Source organism: Xiphophorus hellerii, chromosome 4, assembly GCF_003331165.1.
Source record: "Xiphophorus hellerii strain 12219 chromosome 4, Xiphophorus_hellerii-4.1, whole genome shotgun sequence".
Lineage (NCBI taxonomy): Eukaryota > Metazoa > Chordata > Actinopteri > Cyprinodontiformes > Poeciliidae > Xiphophorus > Xiphophorus hellerii.
This window is the reverse complement of record NC_045675.1, coordinates 33,410,544-33,433,623: the sequence shown is the minus strand read 5'-3', so window position 1 is coordinate 33,433,623 and position 23,080 is coordinate 33,410,544. Positions and strand designations below refer to the sequence as shown.

Genomic DNA, 23,080 nt, shown 5'->3' with positions numbered 1-23,080 from the left:
TTATATATTGTATATGATTAAACTGAACTGAATCTTCTTGCCAAAGGTGTATAATGTGTTTCTATTCAGTAATGTAGTCATACCAGACTGTTTGTCCATGATTTGTATGTGGGATAAGAAAAGTAGTGAGGTCCTCAGGCAGCGCCATTCACTGTGCACTATAATGATGCTCATCACAATCAGTCACAGCACCGATGCTAAGCCTTCACTATCCAATTAAAGGAGATTAGTTTCTAAGAGTCTTACAATGACCATACAGGTTGTCACCATGTGTTTCCTCTTTATAGATGAAGCCCTGAGGAGCCGCCATTGATTTATTTGAACACTTCTTATGTCTGCTAAATAATTTGTTCATTCTGGTGGATTGAAACTCTGATATGGTGCAAAATTCAGTGGTTCAGTCCAGTTGAACATCTTAACCCAACTACTTTTATGTAAGACTACATGTTCTCATGTTGGAGGAATCCTCAGGCATTTGTTTCCCATCACATCTACAGCTGCTCTTATAAGGGAAATATCTAGTACACCTAACAGCCGTCCTATTCAGGTGTACTTTATTGATCCTAAAGGAAAATTAAATGTCATAACTCACATCATCCAAATATGTTCAGAGTCATTGTGGATGGTGATGATGTAGTCAGGAAGGATCTCATGTCTAATGACTGTCATGCCATGATCATTATCTTGGCAGCAGAGATGATGTTCCACAATATTATGTCCTGGATATAATATTGTTGTTGGCGGCTCGGCTAATCCATGTCTTTTGCTTTTGCTGCTGCTCTGTAAATCTCTGTCTGATTGTATGGTTAGAAAGCGGGAGAGAGAGTCTGGGAAATGATCCTTGATCGTTACGATAAATGGAAGAGGGTACAGGCTTTTCTGTATCCACAAAGCCCCCATTTGACCTCCTGGGATTTGGGGTCATAGTTCAGGTAAGATTTGAGCTGCCCCCGGTGGTAAAAACAATACCTTGTTGCCATGGTTATGTATCATAACAACTGGCCGAAAGTAAAAGAGTAACAGCAAAAGGTCCTAACAGCAATGATTCAAGCAAGAAATTCTGAATAAAAGTTTAGAAAAAAGAACCAATCAGAACCAACAAAACAGAGCCACTTCAACATGCTGTCACCAGGAGGGGCGCTGTTCTAAAATCATCATCATCATCATCCAGTGCCCTTATGATCTGGGATATGATGATCAGCAGAATCGGATGCAGTCAGTCACTTGCTGACGTTGCAACTCAACAACTTTACTTGTATTTAAAGCTCTGAATACATTAGGACATCCAGTCTGTATAAGAAACTAGACAGAGCTCTGCTTTATGCCTGTTTGGTTCTACAGCTACAGCTTCATGTTCTGAAAGCTCACATAGCCAATGATCTCAGTGGATTCACTTGTATGATGTGACTCTGGTGCATAATGGGGGGTTGGTGGTCGATTTGCTGTGGACACTTGACCTTTAAGAGGTTTGAGGCTGATATCCAACCACACTCACCAGGACCTTCCACACTAAACACATTGGTATTATTAGTGGCATGAAATGCAAAGAATGTTGTTACGGTTGTTTCATTACACACGTGTTGTAAATGTGGTTTACATCTAGAAAGTGAAGTGTAAAGGTTTCATACCATCAGAATCTCATAGCTGCCCTTGGCTAATAGAGATTACATAACTAGTTTCCTCACTTTGTGGGGCTTAATAACTGCACACAAAATCTAAGCCATTTATTTTTTCATGGACAGAATTTCATATGCTGTAATGTTGGGTTGAGGTTCCTGGAAGTAGACTAAAATAAAACCTACTTGGCTCCAATCTTCCATAAAATGGAATCTATTTCAGCTGAAGGGCCTGAAGCTCTTACATTTAAGAGACATGGATTCATCTGAGTGAGGGACTGTACATTATTCATATGCAGATGGAATAACATCTTCATACATTTAAACCTTTTCTCATTGTCATTCTGTTCTGGTAGTCAATTTTTGAAATCCCAATATAAAGACCTACTTCTCAGTCCAGCTCATTAGTCAGAAGGTGTGGAGCAGCACTTTGAACAGCTTTCATTCCTCTGAACTGAGGATTTATTGAGTTCAACATACAGAGTCCAGTAATCCAACCAAGATGCAGTTAAAACATGAGTTACTTTATAAAAGGCCTTTGGTGAAACAATCTGCTAAAAAAACTTACGTGACGTTCACAAATGATCCCATTATTTTGAATGGCTCTTTACCTTGAACAATATAGTCTGTTGGTGAGAACTGTTTGTTTTTTTACAACTTTGCTTGCTAATAATGCACTGCAACAGACATTTTTATTAAATTTAAAAATATATTTAATTTGTGAATAAATGTAATACAAGAAAGGAGTGGAGGTAAAGTCACACAGAGTACATGCTCATTGCTCATAGTTTGTTTTCATCACGTGTCATGTGTGCAGCACAGTGTGTGACCTGGCTGCGACGCCGATGCAGGCCTCATGCAGCAGGAGAAAGGAGAAGTCATGGTGTGGTTAATGTTTAGAGTTAAGTGTTGTTTAGTCCGTTGTATTAATTGTTATATTTAATGGTGCAGAAGAGGATTTTCCTGGTCAGTTACAAATGTTTTCATTTTTATCAAGAATCTGCACCGCCCTGTGTAGGTATTATTTCTAGGTAAAGGAAGTCTGTGTTGCAAAAGCCTGTCCAGTTGCTCTGTCACCATGACTGTTGGTAGAAAAAAACTCAACTGTCAGAAGCCCTAAACATGAAGCTGAGTCTTCTAAAAATGTGTCCCTGAATTTATGCACAGGCTTTAATTTTGTAGGACAATAAAAAGTAGCTCTTAAGTTGTTTTAAGCAGGTAGAGTTGATTAATAAGAATTGATAGGAAAACTGATTCACTCCACTGGGCTTAAAAAGCATTAAACAGTAGACTGGGGCAGTTGGTAACAAGGAAATGTTGGCTTAAGTAAGAAATTGATTTGAATGATTTTTATCCACTGGGACACAATAAAACATTCATATGCATTGGAGCTTCCTCTTGGTGCTAAAGTAAAGGGGTGTTTCAAGGTTCTAAATCTAAAATACCTTGAAGTATAAGATTGTATTGTTTACAGCATCTTTAAAATCCAGTTGGAATGGTGCATCATTTACACTCATGGTGGCAGCATCTTAGTGTGGCTCTGTTGTGTTGCTTCTGATTTCTAATTTTTGTAGACTTTTGAGCACAAAGAGAAAGTTCCAGTCAACTCTTCCACCCATCATGATGATCAAGGATCATAGCTTCTACTCCAACATCTCTCTGCTCGGTCTTTTTACTATACAGACAGAGGTTTATAGGACTCTAAATCTCTTGGTTGCTCTGCTAACCCAGAGAGACATTTGGTGTCACCCAGGACACCAACAGTGTGTCCTCAGGGATATCGTCTCTGCTGCCCAGAAATTGATAAGTTAGCATGTCATGACTATCATAAGACTGTCATACAGGAAGACACTTCAGTCACAAGATTTATTACAAGACCGACTGCCAGTAGAAACCCTTCCTGCCCACAGCATCACCGTCCACAATAACTCTTTGAAGATGATTTGAATTAAAACATTTATTTATTTTATATTATTATTGTGACCTAAATATCTTGAATCATCTTGTCTCATGACCTGAATATGTGTTGCTGCCCACTCTGTGCTTTTCTCTGTGATAAACACACCAAGGAATGCAGAACGGGGAAACATGATTTTCTCTGGATCAGCCTCCTGACAAACAGTTCCTCTGTTTCCTCTTCCACACCTGAAGCTCCCTGCTTAGAAGGAAAGCAAGGACCTTCTGATGGTTCATGTGGAGCTTGCTCTGAAACAGTTGCTCAAATGGCTAAATAAAATTAAAGCTTGAGATTTTGTTGATGGCCACCTACTGACATTCTTCTACACAAAATCAGCTGTGAGAAAAATGCAAAACATACAAAGCCTTTCATATTATCAATTTATAAAGAATACTGTTTTTTATCATTTACATCTGAATATTGTTCTGAAGCTAAAGGTATAATATTCTTTATGTCTCACAAAAACTGCAGCAAATATTACAATTAGTTGGGGTTAATTTTTGATTCTTTCAGTGTTTTCATCTTTAAGGGACAATTATGAGGGGCTTCACAGCTGTCTTTGGGTTTTCTGTATAAATGCCCATTTATACAGAAAATGGGCATTTATATATTGTATATTAGAGTTGAGTGACAGAAGCATAATGATCCTGTATGTCCAGAAACACTCCTTGGTCTTTGTGTGTCCTCACTTCTTAAATATGAGCGAGAAGCTGAACGCGCAGGATGAACAGGATAAAGAAGGAATCCTTTGTGTGTGGTAGAGGGTTCTGAGTGTGGATTTGGGTTGTAGAAAGCAGCCTTTGTTAGAGAGCCTTAGCAGGTTCCACCGTCGTGTTGGGCTCATGTTGCTGAGCAGAGGCTAGAGGAGATATAGCAGTCACTAAGGTTTACTTTATACTTGCTGGTGATCACTGAATCACAAAAATGCAGACACCAAGTAAATTGTTTACAGTGTGAGATCTCTTCCTGTGAAGTCATCAGCCATAAGCTGAACTTCAAAAACATTCTGTACTCTGGAAAAAGTCAACGAGTCAACCTCTGTGGAGGAAACGTGTCAATAACACTGAGGCAACTGTAGCACTTCCTCCTTCTCACGATCCAATCTGATTGGCTCAGGGGGAATTAGCCTGCAAGGCCAGGTCAGAACTGGAGACTCACCCTTCATATTGGCACAGAGTGGTATGCAAAATATATATAAAATATATTGGATATTCTCAATATCAAATCTATCGATCTATCGATCGACAGTAGATAGCCACTGGTGGGCCGATCACAGTAGGGTCGATAGATAGATAGATAGATAGATAGATAGATAGATAGATAGATAGATAGTCCCTTAGGAAGATGACACTCCTAGTCTGTGTTACAGTCGCAGCAAATACTGGACAACCATTACACACAATCCACATCCCTGATTGGTATGAAACATGTGAGTGAACCAGAACCAGAACCAAATATGGAGAAGCAGCATTCAGTTTCTATACACAACAAATCTGGGGCAAACTTCCAGAAAACTGCAAAACTACTGAAACACTGAGTTCCTTTAAATCAAGACTAAAACCCAGCTGTTTAGAGTTGCTTTTGATTCCGTGTAACTGATCAACATATTTGATGTATATTGGTGATTTTAACAATGGCACTTGGTTTAAAGCCCCTGGATGGAAATTGTACATTGCGGTTCACAGAGGAGGCTTTCTGCTGAAAAGTGTGGCCTTAGCTCTGGAACCGTCTCATAAATGCAAAACTGAGGATGCAGGGAGGGAGAACCCCGGTGGGCAGTGGCGTGATGTGTACTGAGGTGGGAGGGATGCTCCATCCTATGAAAGGTGTGGGTGAATACAAACGTCCGGCAACCACATGACTGGGTCTTGACTGTTCAGCTTCCGATAAAGTATGTTGGAGCTCTGAGACTTTGCTGTTTGCTAGCATGGAGCCTGCTGTAGGATCCGTAGTGGCAGTAGAAAGAGTTTTGATTACCCTGAACATTAGAAGCACCTGCTGAGATTTAGGACCATGCAGGACTTGACTTGCTGCACCAGGATGGGTTGGGTTTATGTCGGGAAGCTTGTTCTAGCATTTCCTACAGATTCTGTCTAGAATTCTGTCTAGAATCTGTCCAGCCTGCAGGCCGTGGGGGGCCTTATTGCTGTCTTTGTGCTGTTACTTAGCAAGTTTCACAGAGTGGCAGAGCACATTGTCCTGGTGAGAGAGACGACGGCTGTTGGAGAGAGTGGTTGCCATAGTGAGATGTGCTTTGTCTGCAGCAATGTTTAGGTGGGTGGTACATGTCGAGGTATTGTAGGATTCATGGCTTCCCAACAGAATTGGGCTCTTAACAAGGGAATCACTGTTTTTCACTTCAGATTGTGCAAACACTAACAAATCAAACTATATGTTGTCATTAGTAGGGTTATTAATGCTAATAATGATACTCAATAATAAATAGTTGCCAATAGTTGCCTGATTATTTCAGCTGAACTGTTGTCTGTTTGAGGTTCCTCCACTGTAACTTCATCAGACCTTACAGGAAATAGCCATGTTGCCAGTTGCTGGGAATTACACTGAAATATTTGGTGGTTTTTAAGTGTATTCATACTTATATGAACATAGATTTGCATCAGTAACTAATTGAAAACATATAGGCTTCCATCCAATCAGGAAAGGTTAAAGTTTTTTCAGTCAGCCTTTCTTGCTTTTAATGTTAAACCTTGACCTCCATTAACTCTCAGCTCGTTGTTCCCCATCCACCTCCTTATTACATATAAAACTTTGTTGACCCACTACGGCTCCCTCACCAGGACAAACTTTGTTTAATGGGTGGTTGAGTATTAGCTGCTGCTTTCTGAAGGTTCTGGGATGCAGTTTTGGAGAACTGTTGGCTCACTGAGGTTTAAATCAATTAACCCGTAATTTTTTTCTGTTGGTTCGTGTTCTCTTTACTGAGAGAAAACTCCAAGCGAAACCAAAACCTCTCACTACACACCGTGTGACAATGTTCAGTCTGTTTATTGGTCAGATATGTCCAGGGCAGGAGTACCAACTTCTGGGTTCTAAAGAAGTAGAAAACATAGTTTAATCAAATCATTAGTGGGATTCTGGGGCCTATTTCAAGCAAAAGAACAGAATACCAAAAGAATTTGAGAATATGTTTTGAAAGTTTCTCTACTCTACCGCATCCCATAAAGCAACACAAACTTTTCTATAAGAAGAACTGTGGAGTGTTAGTGAGAGCATTTGGAGGTGGTCTCTGTAGACTTTGGTCTCAGCTTGGTGTGATTTCTGTGTTCATATCTACACCATCCAGTAGAATCTGTTTTCTGCATTGTGTGTAAACTGTTGAAGTTCTGCTTGGTAAATAAAAGGCAGGGAAGGTTTATTTGTGTAGCACAACAAGTCAATTCAAGTACTTTACATACACCACATTAAAGGTTATGCAAATCCTTTGTTGACCTCAGGACAGTTTGTTTCTGAACAGGCTCCTCCAGCTCCGTCTTACCTTTGAAACATTAGATTTGAGTAATCGGCCAGTCAGTCCCTCCAGGAGGTGATGATGTTTTTTGTGATAATTGCAGCTTTTTCAGAGCGATGTGGTCAAAGTCGCAAATTCTTTACATCTTTTTTGTTGTTGTTGCTGCCATAGCATGATCTTACAAAAAAGTTGGAATTGCTGCACAGAACTTTCCCAATATAGACAGGATTTTAACATCGTTAGTATTTAAAATCCAAATAACATTTTAGTACCTTGTTGAAATGGCAGCCTCAATGCAAATGGAATCATGTCCAGAGAAGTTGTCAAAGTGCAAAAGAAGAATTCCATATTGGTCATTCAAGTTAACGTGAACTGTTTACACTGGGGGGAAAAAAGACAAATGGAAGAGTGTAGTGTCACAAGCTTTTATCTTTCATAAAACACAAAGTTAAATAAGAAGGAGCTTGTGACTGGTCAAAGTTCAGTGTTGAACGAATGAAATATATAAAGCATTCAGGTGATTAGTCAGATTTGCAGAACAGTTGCGATGATTGGTGAAAATTGTAAGTCTATGCAAAATTTGCGAATTATGAGTGAATTTGCATGAATAGTTGTGATTGCAGCATTGCAACTTCCTGGAAGGATTCATTTGTGTGCAAACAAGGATACTTTATAAAATCAAGAAGACTGCAGACGACCCTGAGCTTCTGCTTCCTCACATTGATACAACAGTGGCTTCAGTTAGTGGCTGCTTCAGATCTGCTGTAACTCAGACTGCTACTGGAGGTCCTTTCTGCTCACAGCCATCATCATCCACAACAACTCTTTGAAGAACTTTGGATGATATGAGTTACAACAACGTTCAAATTCCCTTTGGATCAATAAAGTATTCTTGAATTCAATTGTTAGCCAGTGATCACATCCTGACTGTCTGAATGTGGTTTTCCATCACTAAGGTTGTTTGGTCCTGCTGGGTTTATTCTGGGCACAAACCATAACACAAAGTTTATAGACTGATGGAGAACAGAAGGAGTGTTGTTCACCCAGCAGTTCCAGCTGCATTAGACAGAGGGAAGCAGCTGATGTTCTCTGCGGTACCATGTGGGTTTGTGTGTGTGTTGGTATTAGACTCTCTTTCTGGACGGCGCTGTCAAGATAGTACAAAGCTGTGTAAATCCAGTTAGCACCCTCCGCCTCTCCCCCCACTCCAGCCTAGTTGAACTTCAGGACACCTGCTGCCCGTCACTAGGCCCTGACGTAAAGCTCCGCCCAGGGTTCCTTTAAAGCCCATCAGAACCAGAAGACTCAGTAGATGGCTTTGGTTCTGGAGGAAGACTTCCAGAACTTTGCTGGATGGGACCTTCAACTGGCATCATCTATCCCCTCCCCCAGTTTAGATGCTATCTGCTGTCCATCAACACCGTCCCCCCTCCACCTAAACCAGCCATGACAGGAACAGTTTGATCAGATGAAGATGTTTGCAGAAGCAGCTGTGCTCCAGCTCTCCACCAAACAAGACGATGAGATCTTTCATCTTTTTGGGGTTAGAAGATATTTCTTTCCAATCGGTGGCTGTCACATGGCTGCTGGAAGGAGGCTGCAGATAATTCCCCAGGCCAGCTGCAGGTCACATCTGGAGCAGTAGCTTTAACCCCAGCACACAGCTGGAGCTGTGCTAACCTGGGGCCTGGGTGGATGTGAGGTCGGTGGGATCAAACGGGGACAGGGTTGTAATTAGAGTCCCACACCCAACATGTCCTCTGGCAGGCTGCTGCTGCTGCTGCTGCTTTAGGCGTGGAACTGATTACTACATGCACCAGCTCTGAGGTTCAGCATTCAGTTTGCGTGCTGCACCAACAAAAAGCTGATAGCTGCAGAAATGATTTGAGATTTAATAAATCAGAGGCACAAAACTTGTCAATGCCTCTTAGGCTTGTCGTGATAATACATTTTGCTAGATGATCAATTGTCCCAGAAATTATTGCAATAATATTGTCATTTTGAGACCATTTTCAGCTAACTTAATAATAATAATGCCATATTAATGTAAGTACACTATCTCAAAGATAAAAAAGCATTACCTTCTAAAGACCATTTAACAGAGACCAGAAAACAATTTAAATGTCCAAAATGTATAAACAAAACAACATTAATTAAAATGGATTATGAAGTCTCTGAAACCAAAATTGCGTTTAATAAAATATTCATCATTCAGCTTAGAAAGGTAAGACAGGAGTTAATAATAATAATGAAACAAGTGTCTGTCTCATAACAAACTGTCTCAGCATGGTGACAGTTTTAACAAATATGTAAAAAACATTTTTTTTATATAAAAGTTACATGCTATGGCTTTAAAGGGGAGCATCTGTTTAACAAATGCTGTCCAAATGGAAATTGTCAACCTTATTTTAATTTATTATGCAATTATAAATTAATTGCATAATAAATGCAATTAAGCTTTAATTAAGCTACAGTAAGCTTTAATTAATTAAAGCTGACAGGCTTACTGGGTGGTTAGTGGAAAACTAGCTTACATGGTGAAGTGGTCCACTTGTATTGCTATTATTAGCTGGTCTGATAAGCAAGAGCAACACAGAGCAAACCTGCTGGTCTCATGGCCTTATAAAGCAAAGGCCTCGCTAAACACACCTCTCTGCATCCTTCAACACACTCACACACTGAACAGACGAGTCTCATCGGTGTGTCCTCCCTGACAGACAGGCAGATAAAATGTTGCTGTTGGATCAATACAATTATAGCAGGGATCATTTTCCTGAACTCGGCTCAAGCTGAGTGAAGAACAGGTTTACACCTACTGACCCTTTCTGAAGGAATACTACAACATTCTTCTCAACCAGAGCAAAACACTAGACCACCCATCAATAAAACACATATTTTAAATAAAACCAGTTTGTTGAAGAGCGTGGAGGCCCCGGATCCACAGCAGAGGGCCGAGTGTGTACCAGAGCCTGGGGGCTACCACTGCAAAATCAAGCCCCTGATGGAGACATGTGGATGCCTGACTAATTCACTGACAGTTTAAAACGTTTAATAAGAAAATCAGTTTTTCTCCAGTGGAACGCTGTGTTTTGGAATAAAGAAGTGAGGGTGATAATGTTGTGAAATGTTCACAGTAAAATGTAAAAAGGGAAATTAAATGCCATATTATATCATCTAAGTATCTAAAAGAATCATTGCGGTCAGGGAGGGTCTCTGGTAGCAGTCAGTCTTGCAGCTAATCTGAAGAAGCCTCTGACTGAAGTCTGTTGCTGTATGACAGACATGACCTTCATGTCATGTTAACAGACCAGAAACCATGTTTCACAGAAACATGTTCTGGATGACATCAATTATAGATTTTTGTCTGATATTTCTTAAGATCTGTTTTTATATTGAAACGTTTTATGAAGCCGACTTTTTGGCATTACAACAACAGCAGTCTGACAGAAGTGGGGCTGTCATGCACCAACCACCACCAGCAGGCAACATGGGTGGAGTGTCTTGCCCAAGGACACTATGTCAGAGGCGGACAGAGCGGGAATTGAACCAATTGATAAACTTCCACCGTCTCCACCATCGGCGGGTTCTGGAACAGTCGGATCGGTAACATCTGAACCAGGCTTCTACATACCAGTGAGGTTGTGAGGGCTGGAGGCTGTGTTTTACCTGCTTCACACACCCTGCACCTGTTTACACACACTCTGGCTCCAGCTCTGTAACTGCATGCTGAAATGAAAGAGTGGACCTCAGAAAGAGCTGATTTTTAATTATTTTTTTGCAGTGGAGGGGCAATGCTAGGCGGGGCCTCGGCTCCAGATTGTAGGCTTTGACTCATTGATCTTTGTGTACATGTGTGGAAAGAGTTGTCACCAAATGTTGCTACACCATGTATTTACCTCCCTTGGCAACTCTCACTATCTGGTTGCTCTCTTGGCTGCAGCAGCTCCACAAACCTGGTGCAAACTGCTGCTGCAGCTGCTGTTGCTGCAGTTACGCAGCAGTTGCACCAGGCTTGACTAATTCACAAACTTGAGGTTTCCCCCTTTTTTTTCTTTTTAACATTTTTCTGGAATATTTTAATTGGATAATGAAAGAACATGCTCTGACATGTTACTTCATTATTTTGGACAATATCACAATATAAGGGGTTTCATATCAGTCAATATCAATAAGAAGTTTTTTTTTTCTTTTAAATATCCAAAATTCTGCCAAGCTTGTGACAGGGCATTTCCTGTTTCATCCTCAGCTTCCTCTCCAGCTGCTGTTTTCATTTTCTCCTTTCACTCCACGCTGTTCTTTTTTTTTTTTTAAGCAATTTTGAGCCACAGAATCAAAACCTTTAACTGCTGCTGCACAAGTTATTCAACGGTAACAGTCAGGTTGTTGCTAGGTAACCAAAGAGAGAGTGAGTTAGTTGATGCCATCTACTCTTTTTGGCTAGCTGTGAGAGGCTGACCAGCTACAGTCTTTCCTCTGCCTACATCCCCCAAGAGGCTTTGTGGTTCTGGATTGGAGATCAGTAAAATTATTGAAAATTCTATCAGATTATGATGATGTCTGTTATTATTGATTTATTGCCCATCTCTAGGGTCTAACTGTATGCATGCTGCAGCAGTGAGGCCTCTGCTCTGTCCAGCCTGATCTCAGTGCTGCAGACTTTGCCAGAGTTTTGGGTGGTAATGTGAGAGAGGCTTTTATTCTTGCAGGCATTGCTCTCTTTGGTTCTTGAGTCCATTAATGGAGCTTATCTCCCATTTCTCCCTGGGAACATGAGCAGATAAAACCAGGTGGCTTTAAGGAACAAAGGCTCTTTTCTGCCATCAAGACTATTTTAATATTTACACAACACACAAACCCAAAGAGCCTGCTTTTATTAATCCTGGGGTAATAAGATATCCAGTGCAACACTGAGTAATAATGACATAAATCAAGATAATGAGCCTTGTATTGTGGGATGAAACAGATGAATAGAGAGCTTCTTCCTCTATGATTTAGGGTTTAGGTTTCAGCTATGACGGGAACTCTGACAAACACGATTCTGTTACTTTACTGTTGTGTTTTTCTTTAAAAGGTTTTATTGGCTCTAGTAGCCTTTATTTGAAAGTGAATTGACAGGAAAATGAGAGAAGGGGGAAGACATGTGGCAAAGGTTGTCAGGTCGGGAATCGAACCTGCGACAGCCGCGTAGAGGACTAAGGCCTCCATATGTGGGTTGTGCTTAACCCCTGCACCACCTCAGAAGCCCACTGTTGTGTTTTTCATTGAGTTGTTCAGATTTGTTTTGAATAAACTATGAACTAAGCAAAGCATTACGTTTGCTTAGTTCATAGCAAACTGAGCTATAATCTGTATTTCTAGGACTGGTTTGTTGAGTTAGATGGTTCTGATCAGAGAGCACGTTTCTAACTTCCTGTCTTCTTCTCTGTTCTACCTGGAGTTGGTCAAAATCTGAATCCCAGTAAATCATTAATGGGCTAAACCTGTCCTCCATTGGTCTCTGGTTTGTAAAGGTACCAGGCAGATCTCTCCTGCTGAGCCCACTATAACAAGCTGTTTTCCCACAATAACACATTTTGCTGGATGATAAATTGTCCCAGAAGTTATTGCTATGAATGATAATATTGTCATTTTGAGACAATTTTCAAGTAATATGATGGCAAAGACATAACAATGCAACAACGCATTCTCAAAGATCAATAAACTTTAAATTCTAATTAACATTTAACACTGGAACTGGAATATATTCTAAATATCCTAAATACATAAACAAAACAACAAATAAAATGAATTATGTAGTGAAGTCTCTGTAAACAAAATTGTCCTTTAACAAAAGAACTGATTGAGACCAAAGCACCAGACTGAAGACTTTTATCATCCAGTGTTTAGTAGAAAGAGAGAAAGAAACACAATAACTCATAAATAGAAATGATTGAGGTTGTTTTAATTTGTCGTGTGATGAATTGATTTATTGATTTATTGCTACATGCCTGACAGGAACATGTTGGGACCTGTGGAATATTTCTTCCTGAGGACGTGAAGCTTTGCTTCCTCAGTTTGTCCTTTGGGGAACATCCACCAACTGCTTTTTTACTTGTTTTTTTCAGCTTACTAGAAGTAAAATATAAGAAAATGTTCAAACATTTAATGCCTTTTCATTTCTGACCTCTTCACATGACACTGCTGATGCTGATCTCTGGCCTTGTGGCCAGATTGTCATGCTGATGTGAACCTGTGTGGCAGCTGTAGCTCCTCCACCTGCCACTGCAGCATCGCCTGGATTTAGTCTCATTCTTTCTATAAAAACATCTTTTATCATTTGAACTTGTTCAGCTTTTCTCTCTGAGCTGTTGACACCTGCAGCCTCTAAAAGCTGCAGATATGCACTTGGAATTGTATTGCGATATTTTGTGGTGCTATAGCAATAATAAAAATTAGGATTAAAAAAATAATTTATTACTACATTTTCAGGTAACTGTCAGGCTGTGACTGTATGGCACAGCATTCATGTCGCCACAAACACAAATTGTTCCCTGGAGAAGCGTTCCCGTTTGAAACAGGCTTCTTCAGGACGCCTCTTATTTAAAGATTTATATCACTAAACTGCATATAGAAACTTCATTTATTCATATTTTAAAGTTTATTGATATTTATTGGTGCTCTTGTGGAACAGTAGAGAAAATAGTAAAACCAACTTTTCCGAAAATACTATTTAGTTTTTTATTCAGTGTCATTAATCAAATTTTTATCACAATAAGAACTTTTTTTATAATAAATAATAAATTATATGAAACATGCCCACCTGTGTTTTTTGCTGTGTTGACATAGTAACTGTTGATAGGTGGCAACTGTGGAAGCTGCCACCTATTGAGCTCAGTGGGAAAAGTTGTTTTTCAATCCAGGTTGGGGGTTTGAGTCCAGATCTCTCCTGCCACATGTCCATGTGCCCCTGGGCAAGGCACTTTACCCAGGTTGTCTACTGCTCTGTGTGTGTATGTGTGGTTCTGGTGTGAGGTGCTCAGAGTGGTCAGTATGCACATCTATTTCTCATCAGCAGACTTATCTACTTCCTGTTTTCTGTAGCTGTGGATGTAGATGAGCTGCTGCTTTTGTGGAATGAAATGATGCATCTGTGTGTTATGAATCATTTGACCCTATAAGCCTTTTATAAGGCAATCAAAGATCCCATCTGTCCTGTTGGTCCGCTGGGTGTCACAGTCACAGGGTGTCTGTCTGAATTAGCTCTAGTCACATGCTGTCCTGCTGCCCGCCAAGCGGATCAATCCCAGTCCCACTGTGGAGCTGTCCTGCTGGGAGAAACTTTTCCTGGAGCGGAAAATGAATTTGGACACATCACCAGCGTTTACTAGACGACCAGTCTCCAATTAGGTTTGGATGGTGGAGGGGTGTTGGGTGTTGGGTGGGTGGGTGGGTGGGTGGGGGGGGGGGGGGACTGCTTTTTGTCCTGCAGATTAAACCCAGCCATAGAGTGTGTGAGGCCTCTGACCCAGCTGGTGGAGCTGCAACCCCAGAGTTAGTTTATTTTTACTTTTAGCACCAAAATATTATTCAACTCACACCTAGAACACAGAATTGGCGTTTTCCCACAAGATAGTGGACCCCTCAGTTCAACTGGGACCAAAGCTTCATCATTTGGTCCATTTCCAGCTGCTGTGGGGGGTTTTTTCGCAATAAAAGGGTTTGGTCAAAACCAACCAAACCCTTTGAGCAAAATGTGCCACTCCTCACCTGTAGTGGTGCTGCACCAAGAACTACTGAAGGAAACACTGAACACAACTTCCTTTTTTATGAGACGTAAACAGTGAAGTGACGTCAGATTTTAGCGGTTGGAGGATTTCTTTTTTGTCTTTGATAAAAGTCCCAAAGCCATTTCTCCCACTAGTGCCAGACTTGTGTGTTTTGGTTGTATTTACCCAGAATGCCCTGCAGAATTGTCCACTTTCTACTTTTGGAGTGGTTTCGGTGTTGACATGTGCATTCAAACCGCACTAGAGTTCACTTCTCTAGTGTACACCAAGGTGTCGAACCCACACCAAGGTTTGTTGGTGGACCAGAGTCACTTTTTTGGTCCACATCAGAGTTTGATTTCACATTCACATCTCCCCAAACCAACTAGAGTTGGATTAAAGCGGACCAAACAGGTCTGGTGTGAAGGCACCCTTAAATCTGATTAGAGTTCCATGACCCCAATCAGGAGGTTTGTGCTTGAAAACCCTCCAGTGCGTCTGAATTAAACCAAAGCAGTGATGTAAAGAGCTTTCTCAGTCCGGGGAACCTGGGAGGAATTTTCATTTGGGTGGTGGGGAGGTGTTAGCACCCACTGCTCAGAAGCCTATTTCTGCTCAACATTGGCCTAATAAACAGAAATCTTCAAACATTATAAACGACTCACACTGAATGACATGAAGCTTTATTTCTGTTTCCTCACTGAAGTGTCTTTGTTGTTGCACTAGCCGTGTCTGCTGAGGTTGTGTTGAGTCTGCTGGCTTCTATATATATATACTGTATATATATATATATATATATATATAAGATATTTTCTACTATCATCTACTCCACACAAGCCCACATAAAATAAACAAGCTAAGCCTTTAAGGCATTTCTCTTTAATATCTGGAATAAAAAGTTCAACCTTCAGCTTCCTGGAACAGTTTTTCCTCAGATTAGGAAAGCTCGTTGGTAGGAAGAAATGACGGGAGATTAGTGAGTGTGAAGAAATGAAACTAATGACTGCAGCAGTGAAGAGTCAGCCTCATGACTAAAGCTATGGGGGGTTGTGACCAGCTGGCTGCCAGCTGATGACCCTGCTGGGTGCTGTCTGGGCTTTCATCCAGCATCACTATCAACTCAGATTTATCAGGAAAAACATGGCATTGTAAAAATTTCATGCAAACATTGGCAACATGGAGCTTGTGCCTAGTCTGTGAGTCTACAGTGTTGTCCCCGGACAAGGTCACGGCTGTGACCTCAGCCTGGACCGCAGCTGGAAGCTGCTTGGAGCTTTCATGCAACCATGGCAACATGTCTAGAGGAGAGCTTCTCTCTGCGGAGGCTGTGATTGGCCAATCTGCTGCTGTGGCCGTCTGTAACCATCCATCATCTCTGACTTGTTGTTGACGACGGCGTTTAGAGTGCAGCTTCTACTGTCACCTGCACATTTGTCAGCTCACTGTAAGAAACCACACACAGCTGGAGCACCAATGGTCTGGTTTTAACATCAGATCCTTGCATTTTTTTCCACACAAATTAATAATTTTCAGTTTATTGCAAATTTTCCCCAAAAATGGTCAGAAACATTGGGTTTGAGTGATGCGAACTCTCACCTGCAGTGTTTCTCACTTCTACTGCACTGCTGCCTCGGCCTGTCTTGTTAAGTTACATTCTGTGATCAATTCGATAAATGTAACAAAGTCATACCAGCGCAAATATTATAAAATTAAAAAATGTAGATATTGGTTGCAAAAATTCACAAAAACAATCATGAAATCCTGGAAGGAGTAATCAACGTGAAAAGAAGAATTTATTTAATGAAGAGGCAGCTATTTAACGGTTGAATAGGTTTTGTTGATACATTTTGGATCTGGATTTGGTGCAAAATTCCAAAAGTATTGACACCCCTTATTTAAGCAGTTAAATCTGTTTTCAACACTTTAGTCCCTGCTGGTGTTGGGACTAAACACCAGCAGGTTCTCCTATTGAAGTGTATTTCCAGTGTGTGTTTGTACTTGCCCTGGTTTCCTTAGGTTCATTTTTCATGTTCCACTGCCAGCTGCATTATTCATGTCTGAATAATGCAGACATGAATACTGGTCTGGAGACAGTAAGGAGAGAATTGGTACTCTTATCTCCTCATGTTCAGTGGTCTTATGTGGACAGATGGATGCAATGTGACCTGAATTTGAACCTGAAGTGTTCTGACAGCAAACTGTCTCCTGTCTTTACAGATGCAGCAACTCTTCTATGAGAACTATGAACCAAATAAGAAAGGCTACATACGAGATCTCCACAACAGCAAGATCCATCGAGCCATCACTCTGCACCCCAACAAGAACCCGCCCTACCAGTACCGCCTGCACAGCTACCTGCTCAGCCGCAAGATCGCAGACCTGCGCCACAGAACCATTCAATTGCACCGAGAGATTGTCCAGATGGGGCGCTATGGAGCGGCCGAGCCCAGCCGAGAGGACCTCCAGCTGGGCATTCCTCCATCCTTCATGCGCTTTCATCCCCATCAACGAGAGGAAGTCCTAGAATGGGAGTTCCTGACGGGAAAGTACCTGTTCTCCTCCTCGGACAGTCAGCCGCCTCGCCGTGGGATGGACTCCTCTCAGAGGCAGGCTCTGGACGACATCATCATGCAGGTGATGGAGATGATCAATGCCAACGCCAAAACGCGAGGTCGGGTCATCGATTTCAAAGAAATCCAGTATGGCTACCGACGGGTCAACCCGCTGTACGGGGCGGAATACGTGCTGGATCTGCTTTTGCTGTACAAGAAGCACAAAGGGAAGACCATGACGGTTCCCGTGAGGAGACACGCTTACCTTCAGCAGACCTTCAGCCAGATCCAGTTCAGGGAAGAGGACGAGATGGATGCCAGGGCTCTCGCTAGCCACATCAACCAGGAGTCCGACTCCCTGTCCTTCCTGTCCAACTCTCTGAAAATGCTGGTGCCTTTCAAGCTCACTAGTTCAGGACAGGACCAGAGGGAGCCCAAAGAAAGCAAAGTTAACATCCTGGTGCCATTGTCGGGCCGCTACGACATCTTTGTGCGCTTCATGGCTAACTTTGAGAAAGTTTGCTTGATCCCCAACCTGAATGTAAAGCTGCTGATTCTGCTGTTCAGCACGGACAATAACACTGAGCGGGTCAAGCAGGTAGAGCTGATGAGGGAGTACCACCTGAAGTACCCCAGAGCTGACATGGAGATAAAGCCCGTCGCCGGCTCCTTCTCCAGGGCTCTGGCTCTGGAAGTGGGCTCCCTGCATTTCTCCAACGATTCCTTGCTCTTCTACTGTGACGTAGATCTGCTCTTCTCCAGCGACTTCCTGAAGCGCTGCCGGACCAACACCGCCTTGGGGGAGCAGGCCTACTTTCCCATCATCTTCAGCCAGTATGACCCCAAAGTGGTGTACTCTGGGAAGGTCCCCAGTAACAACCACTACGTCTTCACCTCCAAGACGGGGCTATGGAGGACCTACGGCTTTGGGATCGTCTGCGTCTATAAGGGGGACTTGGTCCGAGCCGGGGGCTTCGACACCTCCATACAGGGGTGGGGGCTAGAGGACGTCGACCTTTATAATAAATTTGTCCAGTCGGGGATCAAGCTGTTCAGAAGTATGGACACGGGGATCGTGCACGTCCACCACCCGGTCATATGTGACCCCAACCTGGAGGCGAAGCAGTACAAGATGTGCCTGGGCTCCAAGGCCTCGTCGTACGGCTCCACCCAACAGCTGTCCGAACTCTGGCTGGAGAAGAACGACCACGGCTTCAGGAGGCTGGCCAGCAGCAACGCCTCGGTCAGGACAGCATGATGAAAACACTCCATGGCCGTTCACTTCCGCTTTATAACTCACTTTTCATCTATTTATTTTTACTACAGTGAAAGACTTTCCGTCCGGCGTTGTTTGACTGTTTTTCACGTAGGCAGCCTGGACTCATGTTGTTGATCATAGGAGGAACGTTGGTGGGTGCTAACCAGAACCTGAGGCTCTTCTCCACTGACAGGTTCCATCAGTGCTGAGGACGCAGCAGTTGGTTGTGTGTACCTCAGGAAGTACACAGTCATACTTGTAACGCATTGTGTTTGTCTGGTGTGTGTACTTTACCAACCAAGAGTACTCGGAGCAGAATTCCCCTCCTGATTGGGAATGTTTACACAAGGCCGAGCCTGAACATGATCCCAGCCAAACGTCCAATCAGAGCTGTTCTTTTAGACTTCCAGTGTCTTTTTTACCTTGTTTTTTTTGGTTAGATGTTGTTACACTGTTACCATTTTTTCCTTTTTTTTATATATATTTCAGTTTTTTATGATTTTTTAAAACTCTACTGCTGGATTTGATATCTGCAATTCACTTTGTTTTCTAATTTATTGAATTTGCAGGCTCTATTTTCTACCTTCTGATTTTTGAACAATGTGTATTGAAAAGATTGTATAACCGCATCAGTAGTCATGACATAGCCCTTTGTTTCTTCTTTTTTTGCAAACCTATTTTTAAACTTCTCACCAAAGATAGATCTGCAGTCTGCTTTAGATGTTCCCCTTGTTCTGTGTGTGTGCGAGAGAGAGAGAAGAGTGTGTGTGGGGGTGTGTGTGTGTGTGTGGGTGGCGTCCTTCAGGTGTGTGATGGTGTAAAGGCCGTGTGTTTCAGGCCTTTCTAACAGACTGAAGCCGCTCAGGTCGTCGTAGCAGCGTAATAAAATGGGAGCAGCTCTCTTGTCGGCCATCTTAAGTCACATGTTGCTGTTCCTTTTTCTAAATGACTTTGTTGAATAAAGTGTTGTGGCTCAGTGATGTGGGTGTGTCTGCAGTTTTTCTAGTGTTGCAATCGGAAATAAGTCCTGTTTGATCTTGTCTCCCAGGTTTTCATGACTCTGTCATCAGACTCATTGCTCCATGAATGCCTAATGAAGCTGGTAGTGTGGGAAAACCATGCCCACAATGATCCAGCTGCAGTCCCTGCAGCTCCTGCTGAGGAATCCAGCCTTGGGGACATTCCTGGGCTCTTCCATCATTATTAGTCTGGAATTATTTCACAACAAGGTCTAGATGCAGATACTCCCAAGCATTTGTTTCCTTGTGCCCTTAATGAAAATGTAAATCATGTCTGGCTGTGGCTTAAGGGAGGGCTGGTCCAGAGCGGCTTCTTTCCTCTACAGAAAAAGAGCAGCAATGTTGGGATTTCCACCAGCCTCATCCAGCCACCCGGGGCTGGAAGGAGGGCGAGACGGAGCAGGACAACAACCAGCTCAGCTTTATACAGCACTGCTCAAAAAATAAATACAAACACTAGAGTGTCTCATGATTAATAGTTGGGTAAAGCCATTTATTGTAAATCATGACCCAAACTAAAACTGACATACTCGTGTTCTTAAATCATAGTATTGTCCCCTACAACACCCTGAAGTCTTGTGTGGGTGAAGGATTTATTTCTCGATTCTGACACTTCTAACTCTTCCTGACAAACAGCCTCCACTATCTGAACGTTTTCACCTCGTCTGTCTGCTTTCGGCTCTGAGCTGTATGGTAACAGCACAGCGCCTCCCATCACTGGCCTAGTTGACCCTTAAAGTTTGATTTTGCTCTCACCAGGTTTCTGGCTACTCTCTGCTGGTTGGTGTTGTCCAAGCAGGCGCCTTTCTTCTGCTGGCTCCAGCATCAACCTCACTTTTCTTCATGTTCCTCCTTACTGTATGGCTTTAAAAAAAAAAAAGAGTTTTTCATGGAGTTCTGTATCAAGTGAAGATACTTGATTCTGATAGATGTGGTTGGAATTTTGGATCTTTATTTCTTCTTTGCGTCCAAATTCAGTGCTATGTCCTTCAAAGAGCCTGTTGCCATGGGCCACGTCCTTTAATGACCTCTAAAAGGAAGCAACAAAAACCACTTCAAGCCTTTAATTTCCTTTCCATCACATTCCAATATAGTAATATTTAAAACTGTCTCCTCTCCCACTGTATCTCTGTGAAAGGTACACCAGACCCCTCCTTCGAATCCAGGGAAACGAAGGAAGTAGCTGTGAACCGCGTTTGGAGGAGCCTTGTAATTTAGAAAGCCTTCGTTGCATCGCAGTGATCAAAGGCAGCCTCCGAAGGATGCAGACCCTGAACTTGAACACGCCCTTGCTTTCAACAGGATCCCTAATTTCCTTCTTCTTGATTAAAGTCTGATGGATGGTTAGAGTTAGCAGACATTTTAACCCCATGTTGCAGCCTTTGTGTAAGTTATCAGGTAAAACTTATGTCAGATCATGTTCCATGTTATTGTTCAATTTTCTTTGAATATGCTAAAATGTTAGAAAGTCTCCCTGGCTTTGAAAACCTTTAAGCACAGCTGAAAATTATTTGGACAAGATGGCATCAGCCTGAAGTAAGTTTAAATAAAGAAAACGGAAAGAGACGACCTCCTCTCAGCATAGAGGGGATTCCACCTTTAAACTGAAACTAAACTTTTCACACCTCTGTGACTGTGTGCTAACAATGTCTTTCAAAAGGTATGCAGTAGTTTTAGTAGCATTTCATGTCATTAAATAAAGTAAATCGAATATAATTATATTATGACTTGAATCACTTCACAAATGTTTTGCACAAGGTTCTATTGAGACATGGACTTGTAGCATTCATTCCTCCTGATCAGCAGGGGGCGACAGAGGAGAGGAAAAACGCACCTTTAACAGGGAGAAACCTCCTGCAGAACCAGAACCTGGATCAGTACAAACCAGCAGTCGTCTGCCAAGACCGACTGGAGGGTTGAGAAGAAAGAGCAAAAACAGATGAACATGTGGGATTAGTTTCTGTATTTATGAAAGTAAAAAGTTGATAGGAGAGAGAAAAATATTTAGCTGATGGCAGCATTAACTCAGATAACTAGGATCAACTGAGATGACCTGTTGAGAATTGGTGCTATAAAAATAAACAGAATTGTATTGAAATTCACCTAGTTAATGTTTTTTACTGAGTGAATTAAGCTTGACAGCTTTTCCAATGTGGCTCCACCTTTAATGATGACAGTGTATAATCTACGTATATGACTTTAAAAACTTTATCAACTGAGTTATTCCTGGTCTGTGCAGTGATAACAAAAGGGGGAAATAAAAGTGGAGTGATGGGTAGTTTAACCTTGTCGCTGATGGTCTCAAAGACAAACTCAGGAACAGAAACTGACCACAGGATTCTTTGTAGTTCTCTTTAAAAAAAAAAAAGAGGAACAGGCAGCATGACAGCATTCAGCAGTCCGTCTGATGGCAGCTGAACGTAGCTGAGGCTCTTCAGGTAACAGGACCAACACACTGATGCTACCAGCACAGCTGCTGCTAGGATTCAGACCAGCCTGATTAGAAATGTGCATTTAAATCAGCAGAACACCTTCAGTATGTAAATGTCTGTTCTGGTAGATTCACTGCTGCTTTTTAAAGCCCAGGCCCTGACACTGCAGAGAATTGCTTCCTGAATATGGAAGCCAAATGTTCTAAAGAGATAAAGCAGTCCTCCTGTGACCCGTTACAGAAGAGCATAAATCAGGTGGCTGGATGCGTAACATCCACACAGCTGAAGGAGAAAAGGCCGGCGGAGCTTCAAGCTGAGGCAGAGAGACATTGTTCCTCACCAGCAGGGATCAGAGAGGATTTCTGCTCTGCAGGAAGTCCACTTCTGTGACCCTCAAACAGGGACACAGAGATCATGTGGTTGTTTTACTGGCAGTAGGTTCCGGCTGAATACATCTGCATTATATTGTTGTAGAACCACATTCAGCTGCTGAACAGCCGATTTGCAGAGCTGAGCTTCGTCTGGGGGTTCAGTTACCGTCAGGTCAGGTTCTTCATGCTGAGTCCCACAAGCCTTCAATTCACTCAGACTGTATCAGTGATCCTCTCCAGGCAATCTGAGTGAATTTATCAGCTTATGGATTTGAAAACTGATATTCGGTTGTGCATCTCTGTGGTCTGCAGAACAGATGCAGAGCCTGCTGAGCATGATGGCGTCCAAAGAGAAGAACACTGAGAGGCTCTGATGAAATGTTTTCCTCTCTCTGTGGCTCAAACACATTCAGATGTTCCCACCGCCACATCCTGTTCTGTACTGTTCAAAAAAATCATGAATAAACCCACATGTTTTTTAAAGTAGCCATTAATACAGTATTATTCTCTTATCTGAGGAAATCCTAAGATTTGCTACAGCTGTTAAACTGAACAAGGAACAAGTTTGTCCAACAGTGATGTTGGTCAGCAGACGAGGTGATGAGAATGTGGAAGTGAATGTGAAGTATGGGGGTGGCAGTGTCATGCTGTGGGATTGTTT

At 42.1% G+C, this 23,080-nt stretch overlaps 1 protein-coding gene across 1 annotated transcript in view; it reads left to right on the top strand.

Annotated features, from left to right (window-relative positions):
* The window catches only part of chsy1 (chondroitin sulfate synthase 1), a 32,197-nt gene extending 12,620 nt beyond the window's left edge, over positions 1 to 19,577 (top strand). The window contains exon 3 of the mRNA XM_032560030.1: positions 17,005 to 19,577. Coding sequence (XP_032415921.1) covers positions 17,005 to 18,597 — 1,593 coding nt within the window. The 3' untranslated portion in view covers positions 18,598 to 19,577. The remainder of the gene's footprint in view (positions 1 to 17,004) is intronic.
* The last annotated feature ends 3,503 nt before the right edge of the window (positions 19,578 to 23,080 follow it).